The sequence below is a fragment of the Hemitrygon akajei genome, chromosome 18 (assembly GCF_048418815.1).
Source record: "Hemitrygon akajei chromosome 18, sHemAka1.3, whole genome shotgun sequence".
Lineage (NCBI taxonomy): Eukaryota > Metazoa > Chordata > Chondrichthyes > Myliobatiformes > Dasyatidae > Hemitrygon > Hemitrygon akajei.
Genome location: NC_133141.1, coordinates 39,813,459 through 39,821,969, shown reverse-complemented (window position 1 = coordinate 39,821,969; position 8,511 = coordinate 39,813,459). Strand labels below are relative to the sequence as shown.

The following is an 8,511-nucleotide window of genomic DNA, read 5'->3' as shown; positions in this document are numbered from 1 at the left end:
GAGTTCCTCTCTTTAACTTTCTTTTAAGTCTGCTTGTGATGTTGTTTCTCTCCTTTCTTTCACTGTTCTTTTACTCTGTACCATAAGACACAGGAGCAGAATTGGGTCTGCTCTGCCATTCAATCATGGTTGATTTATGCAACACACTCAAAATGCTGGTGGAACGCAGCAAGCCAGGCAGCATCTATAGGAAGAAGTACAGTCGATGTTTCGGACCGAGACCCTTCGTCAGGACAGGTTGATTTACTTTCTCTCTCAACCCCATTCTCCTGCCTTCTCCCTGTAACACTTGATGTGCTTACTAATCCAGAATTTATCAACCTCCACTCTAGATATACTCAGTGACTTGGCCACCAGAGCCATCTGTGGCAATGATCTTCTGGCTAAAGAAGGTAACAAATTTCACGACATACGCTGGTGATAATAAACCTGATTCTGATTCTGAAAAGATCATCTCTGTTCTATAGGGTTGTCCTTCTATTCTGAGGGCCTCATGGTTCTAGACTCCCCCACTATAGCAAACACCTTCTCCACGTCTTTCAATAGTCAATGTGTTTCAATAAGATGCACATTTTATTCTGACTTTACTTCTGAGCTAAAGGGTATGGTGTTCACAACTCAACACTTCAGGCAGATGGTATAATGGAAGGGGAATATGGGAGCACATGGAACTCATTTGGCTCTTCAAGCTATTCAATGACACCATGACCATGATATTCTTCCAGTTGTTGTCTTTTTTTGCATCTATTTTGATGATGCCCCTTTCCACTTTCTTTTCTTTGGTATGTTTCTTTTATTCTCAACCATGGTTATCCTTCCAGTGTAGTTAGTAAGGCTCTCAACCAGGCACTTCTCCTCTCTCCCCTCTTCCTTCCCCAGAACACCTTACACCCCATGCCCACACATTCAACTGATTATTTCCTTCATTTTCAACCAGACTTAACTTTCCCTTCCCTCCCATTGCAATATTTTTAAGGGTCTGTCTCTTCTCAGACATCCTGGTTCACTCTTCCATCTTCACTCATAACCACTCCCCTTCTCATCACACCTTCCCGGCAATAGCAGATGCCACACCTGCCCCTTTACCTCTTTCCTTCCCATTATTCCAAGATCTTTGTAATGCCTAACTCATTGAAGTAGTGAAATTGTTTCTGGCATTTCCAAGTCTGAATGCTTGAAAGTGCAGTGAGCAAAACAGTTCTGAATTGTCTCACTGCCTATTTCTCGCCAAGTATCAGTGTCAAAAATCACTGCTTTTTGACCACAAGCACATGCAACTGGCGCTGTGTAAAAACTGTTTGCTCTAAGCATGGTGTAGTGTTTAACAGCCACACAAGCACAGGAGACTGATGCTAGTTAGAAACTGTTCGGCAACAGTCTCCTATTCCAATTAAGCAGCAAAATGTCCCAAATACATGAAGGAAATCCCAGCTATTTTCTCAATTAGTTTTTATTCTTTAAGAGTTGTCCCAAATAAACAGCTGCCCCAATGGCCCAATTAACCGGAATCCACTATATATGAAATAATATACGTAGAAATTAGCTTTCACATAGCAAGTAGTTTAAGGAGGACAAATAGTTAACTTTTGAAGAATAATTGCACTTTTTCTCAGCTAATGTAATCTTAATATTATGATTAAGTGACTCATATCATTCAACAGTCAAACTTGTCATAACATGCTTTACAAGCAGTAAACATAAAGTATAGAAAAATTCTTATCACTTCTATCTTGTTTGTGTGTTATTTTTGAACATGCAAATAATTAGCCTTTTTTTAATAGTAAGTGCATGTCATCTAAGAACTAACATAACATCTGAAACCAGTTGGATCTTACCACAGTTTGCTTAGGTGTTTCAGAATGGTGAATAGGGTATGTATAGAGTAGTTTCCAGCTGTTGTGAAAGGCAATGGGTTCTGGAGAATGAAACATTCTCTGCACAATAAACCTACTAATAAATACAGCATGAAAATCAGGCAAATTGTAGTTCAAAAGAGCTTAGTTCAAAGCAGAATAATGTTCTCTGCCTATTTCAGAAGTGCATTCACAATATCACTCGAGAAGCATTCTCTTTTTTTATATCATCTTTATTTCTTGGAGAAAGACATTTACAGTAGTACTACATTGCAAATAACATTGTGTGGTGGATCATGATGATAGAAAAGGGCAGTGTAAACTCATTTTGCTTTGGAGAGAGGAAATTTTAATCTGCTAATGCATGTCAGATTGCTTCCAGTTAAATAATTCAAGATACAAAATAATAATGAATATTCTACCTACACAAGAGTTGATTTCAGGATTATTTAATTAAAATATTTCATGTGGAAAATTGTAGGGACATGCATTTTTCTGGGTATGTTAAAGACAGCAAAATTCGGGTACAGGTCTAAACAATGTTGCAAAAAAGAAATATTTCCAGCATCATTCTTCCATTAAAGGTTAGGCTTGCATTTATAAAGCAACTTTTACATCCCTTTCAGGAAACCCGAAATTGCTTTATAGCAACTGAAGGAGACATCTCATTACTGTTGTAATATAAAATGGGATCTTTGTCACTTGATCTTGTGTAAAAGCAGAAAACATATACCAGATGCTAATAACTATTTATTCTTGCCGTGCCTATGTGAGAAATGCTGTTTTCAATGCAAAGCACAATAAAAGACTTGGTGCAGCTATATGAGTGCTGCTCCAGAAGCTTTCCATTTGTGAGAGAAGTCGCTAGTCCTTTTGCACCATTTCCCTTTCTCCACTCGTTGCAATAGTTGTCTGCGGCTCGTATCCCACGGGAGTTTGATCCATGCCAGACTAACTTATGAGGCCTGGTAATGTAAATTAAAGCAGAATTTGAATTGCATCATAGAGTCATTGAGCACTACAGCACAAAAACAGACCCTTTGGCCCTTCTAGTTATTTAAACTGCTTACTCCCTTTGACCTGCACTCAGACCAACCCCTCCTGTCCGTGTACCTTTCCAAACTTCGCTTAAGTGTTGAAATCAAACCCACATCCACTGGCAACTTATTCCACACTCTCACCACCCTCTCAGTGAAGAAATTCCCCCCATGACACCTTTAAACATTTCACCTTTCACCCTTAACCCACAACCTCCAGTTCTTGTCTCATCCAATGTCAGAGGAAAAATCCTGTTTGAATTTACCCTATCTATACCCTTCATAACTTCGTATACCTCTATCAAATCTCCCTTCATACTCCCATGCTTCAGGGAATAAAGTCCTAACCTATTCAACCTTTTCCTATGACTCAGGTCCTCAGTTCCTGGCAACATCCTTGTAAATTTTCTCTGTACACTTTCAATCTTAGTGACATCTTTCCTGTGCATAGGTGACCAGAACTGCTCTTGGGTCAAGTGGACCAAAAAAAGGTATATCCCAAGACTGCCGGCACGGTCCTGTAAGGAGTTTGTATGTTCTCCCCGCAATCCAAAGATGTACTTGTAGGTAGATTAATTGGTAGGTAAATTGTCCTGTGATTAGGCTAGGATTAAATCGAGGGTTGCTGGGCGGTGTGGCTCAAAGGGCTGGGAGGGTCTATTCTGTGCTGTATCTCAATAAGTAAAAATAAATGGATGTCTCAATACTGTTTTTCCCTTCCACAAACTTCTGTTTTCTTCTATGTAGACAATCACAAGAATATCTTCTTCTTTGGTTTCTCAACTTCTCCTCTCCCTGAAGATAATGTCAACTGGAGATTCAGCCTTAGACTTATTTATCACATGTACATCGAAACATACAGTGAAATGCGTAACAACTCAAGGATGTGGTGGGGGCTGCCTGCAAGCTTTGCCACACGTTCTGGCGCCAACATAGTGTGCCCACAATGATCGGCAGAATAACATGAGCAGCAGCAATAACAACAACAAAACAAGACAAGTCAAGAGAACAACAGAAAAACAAGCCCATTTCACACCATTCCCCTCACACAGACAAGCTGTCAGGCCAGGCTGCATCTGGGCCTCTATGCTCACTATGATGCTTTAGATCTATTATATGACAAATATATATTTTTTATTCATCTCTCTACCTGGATCTGGGCATCACTGGGAAGGCCAACCTTTATTGCCCATCCCTAGTTCCTCTTAAGATAGTGGCAATGAGCCACCTCTTGAACCATTGCTGTCCTTTTGGTGAAAGTACTCCCACAATGTTGTTAGATGTGGAGTGAAGTCAGCAATAATGTTGGTACACTTAAAAGTCAGGATGGTTTGCGAATTGGAGGGAAAACAGCTTCCATGCACCCATGTCCTTTGTCCCTCTTGTTGGGGGTATTCATGGCTTTGGGAGCAGCTGGGTGAGTACATACAGTGCATTTTGTTGCTCACACTGCAGCCACTGTGTTTAATACTGGAGGGAACTGAAGCTTTCTGTACTTACCACAAAGCATCAGTCATGACATTCTGGCCTCTGAAGGAATAAATCGGGACTTTGGGATTGAATTGTGCTCCAGAACCACTGAAAAGAGTGTTCCAGTTGTAAAAGAGTACTTCACCCTATAAGAAAGGATAGGTTTACAACATGACGTAACAACAGTATAGGCTAAGTAAGAATAACATTTTAAGGAGTAAGGCAAAGAAGGGATAAACTATTTGAATTAAGGAGACAGAGGGATAAAAAATAGAATTATGGAATGACTTAATCAATATTGTTATTAAACTCAAACTGTGGGTGTGTAATGTATGGGCAAATGTCAGAGTAAACTGTACATTTCCTTTTTAACACGTAGGGAAAACTCATTAAATGTATAAAGCTGATTGTTGGACCAGATTTCATTCTGAACCTGGCATACAGTTTGATGTTTGTTTATTAGCTCCTAATTTATAACAGAATCAATTTATGTTTATATTGACTTTATGGTCAATGGTGCCAATTTATAATAACAGAAAATACCAGAGATACTCAGCAAGCCAGCAGTTTTGTAGTGATTAAATTTACCATTTAAATTTGATTATTTTTTAATCAGAATTAGAAGATATTTGAGATATAATAGGGTGGAGTGTTTTTGGTAACTTGGATAAACATGCAATATTGGTGCAAATCTGCATTTTCTTCATTGGAGTCAATAGAACTGAATTTCAGAATTGAAGCTTTATATGTCACCAGCATGGTGTGAATTTAGTGCAAGAGATCAAGAACAAATATCCAACACTACAAATGCTAACATGCATGGAAAACACGGAGGGGAGAGAAGAACAAAAGGAAAAGTTTCTGAAAATATGCAAGGCAGAAAGAATTAAATGTCAAAATGGCTAATAGTGGAAGGTAATACAGAGTGGTAATGGAGAAAGTAACAGGGGTGAAAATGGGGTAAGTGGCAGTGGTGCGAATGGGGCAATTGACAGTGGTGAAAATGTGGCAAGTGACAGTGGCGAAAATGGAGCAAGAAACTGTGGTGATAATGGGGCAAGTGACTGGGTTGATAATAGGACAATTGACAGTGGTGAGAATGGGGCAATTGACAGTGGTGAAAATGTGGCAAGTAATAGTCGTGGAAATGGGGTAACAAACAGTGGTGGAAATGGGACAACAAACAGTGGTGATACTGTGGCAAATGACAGTTATGAAAATGCAGCAAGAAACAGTGGTGAAAATGGGGCAACTGACAGTGGTGAAAATGAGGCAAGTGACAGTAGTGAAAATGGGGCAAGAAACAGTGGAGAAAATGAGGCAAGTGACAGTAGTGAAAATGGGGCAATTGACATGGTTGATAATGGATCAATTGACAGAGGTGAAAATGGGGCATAGGACAGTGATGATAATTGGCCAAGTGACTGGGTTGATAATGGGACAATTTGCATGTGTGAAAATGGAGCAAGTGAATGGGGTAGAAATTGGGCAATAATAGTAGTGAAATGGGACAATTGATTGTAGTGAAAAAGGGGCAGAAAACAGTGGTGAAATGGGGCAGGTGATTGGGTTGATAATGGGACAATTGACAGTGGTGAAAGTAATAGTGATGAAATGGGGCAAGTGACAGCTAGAAATGGGGAAAGTGGCAGGGGTAGAAATGGGGCAATAAACAGTGGTGAAAAGGGTTAATTGACAGTGGTGAAAATGGGAGAAGAAACAGTAGAGAAAATGGGGCAATTAACAGTGGTTAAAATGGGGCAAGTAATAGTTGTCAAATTGGGACAAGAAACAGTAGTTAAAATGGGCAAGTGACATAGGTGATAATAGGACATTTGACAGAGGTGAAAATGGGGCAAGTAATAGTGGTGTAATGGGGCATATGTCAGCGGTGAAAATGGGGCAAGTAATAGTGGCAATAATGGGATAATTGATAGTGGTGAAAACGGGGCAAGTGACAGCAGTGGAAATGGGTCAAGTAACAGTGATGAAAATAGGGCAAGTGACAGTGGTGAAAAAGGAACAATTGAAAGGCATGATGAAGGACATTGATTGTGTGCGTATCCAGAGGCTGTTTCCCAGGGCTGAAATGGTTAATGTGAGGGGGCATAGTTTTAAGGTGCTTGGAAATGGGGTCAGTTTTTCACACAGAGAGTGGTAGGTGCATGGAATGCACTGCTGGTGGCAGTGATGGAGGTGGATACAATAGGGTCCTTTAAGAGCCTCTTGGATAGGTACATGGAGCTTGGAAAATTAGAGGGCTATGCGCTAGGGAAATTCTAGACAATTTCCAGAGTAGGCTACATGGTCGGCACAACATTGTGGACCAAAGGCCTGTTCTATTTATTATAAATTACTATGATTGCACATGGCACATTTAGATGGAGCTGTAACGTAAAGATTTTTACTCCTCATGTATGTGAAGGATGTAAGAAATAAAGTATCAGTGGAGAAAAGGGGGAAAGAATCAGGGGTTAAAATGGTGCAACTGCAAGTGGTGAAAATGGGGCAAGTAACTGTGGTGAAAATGTGGCAAGTGACAGTGGTGAAAATGGGTAACTGACGGGTAGAAATGGAGCTACTGATAGTGGTGAAAATCAGGTAAGTAACAGTGGTGAGATGGGGCAATTGACAGTAGTGAAAATGGGGCAAGAAACAGTGGTGAAAATGGGGCAATTGCAAGTGGTAAAATGGGGTGAGTAATAGTGACAAAAATGGGAAATGTGGTAGTGGTGAAATGAAGCAAGAGACAGTGGTGAAAATGGGGCAAGTGATAATGATGAAAATTGGACAATAAACAATGTTGAAAATTGGGCAAATGATCGTGGTTAAAATTGGGCAAGTGATAGTGGTGAAAATGGGGCAAGAAACAGTGGTGAAAATGGGCAATAAACAGTGTTAAAATTGGGCAAGTGATATTGGTGAAAATGGGGCAATTGCAAGTGGTGAAAATGGGACAATAAACAATGATGAAAAATGAGCAAGTGATAGTGGTGAAAATGAGGCAATTGCAAGTGGTAAAATGGGGCCAGTAATAGTGACAAAATTGGGCATGTGGTAGTGGTGAAATGAAGCGAGAAACAATGGTGAAAATGGGGCAAGTGATAATGATGAAAATTGGACAATAAACAATGTTGAAAATTGGGCAAATGATCGTGGTTAAAATTGGGCAAGTGATAGTGGTGAAAATGGGGCAAGAAACAGTGGTGAAAATGGGCAATAAACAGTGTTAAAATTGGGCAAGTGATATTGGTGAAAATGGGGCAATTGCAAGTGGTGAAAATGGGACAATAAACAATGATGAAAAATGAGCAAGTGATAGTGGTGAAAATGAGGCAATTGCAAGTGGTAAAATGGGGCCAGTAATAGTGACAAAATTGGGCATGTGGTAGTGGTGAAATGAAGCGAGAAACAATGGTGAAAATGGGGCAAGTGATAATGATGAAAATTGGACAATAAACAATGTTGAAAATTGGGCAAATGATAGTGGTTAAAAATTGGGCAAGTGGCAGTGATGAAAATGGGGCAAGAAGCAGTGTTGAAAATTGGGCAAGTGATAGTGGTGAATAAAGGCAAGTTTCAGGGATAGAAATGGGGCAAAAACAGTGGTGAAAAGGGCAAGTGACAGTGGTGAAATGGAGCAATAAATAGTATTGAAAATTGGGCAAGTGATGGTGGTTAAAATGGGGGGAGTAATTGTGGTGAAAATGGGGCAAATAATAGTTGTACAATTGGGGCAAGTATCAGTTGTGAAAATAGTGCAAGAAACACTGGGGCAAGTGGAAGTGGTGAAATGAAGCAAGAATCAGTGGTTAAAATGAGGCAAGTGACAGTGGTGAAATGGAGCAAGGAACAGTGGTGAAAATGGGGCAAGTGGCAGTGGTGAAAATAGGGCAAGAAACGGTGGTGAAAATGGTGCAATTGCAAGAGGTGAAACGCGGCAAGTAATTGTGGTGAAAGTAGGATAAATAGCAGTTGTGAAAATGGGGCAAGTAGTAGTTGTACAAATGGGGCAATAGACAGTGTTGAAAGTGGGGCAAGAGACAGTGGTGAAAATGGGCAAGTGACAGAGGTAGAACTAGAGCAAGTTACAGTGGTGAAAATCAGGCAAGTAACAGTGGTGAGTTGGGCAATTGAAAAAGATGAAAATG

The 8,511-nt window shown here is 40.1% G+C and overlaps 1 protein-coding gene across 3 annotated transcripts in view; it reads right to left on the bottom strand.

The window, feature by feature from the left end:
• Positions 1–2,065: 2,065 nt before the first annotated feature.
• Positions 2,066–8,511, bottom strand: part of LOC140741340 (uncharacterized) — a 99,987-nt gene continuing 93,541 nt past the window's right edge. For all 3 annotated transcript variants that reach the window (XM_073071455.1, XM_073071456.1, XM_073071454.1), the window contains 2 exons: positions 4,391–4,506; positions 2,066–2,818 (listed from right to left, as the gene is read on the bottom strand). In XM_073071455.1, the coding sequence (XP_072927556.1) occupies positions 2,593–2,818; positions 4,391–4,506 (342 nt within the window). In that variant the 3' untranslated portion in view covers positions 2,066–2,592. The remainder of the gene's footprint in view (positions 2,819–4,390; positions 4,507–8,511) is intronic.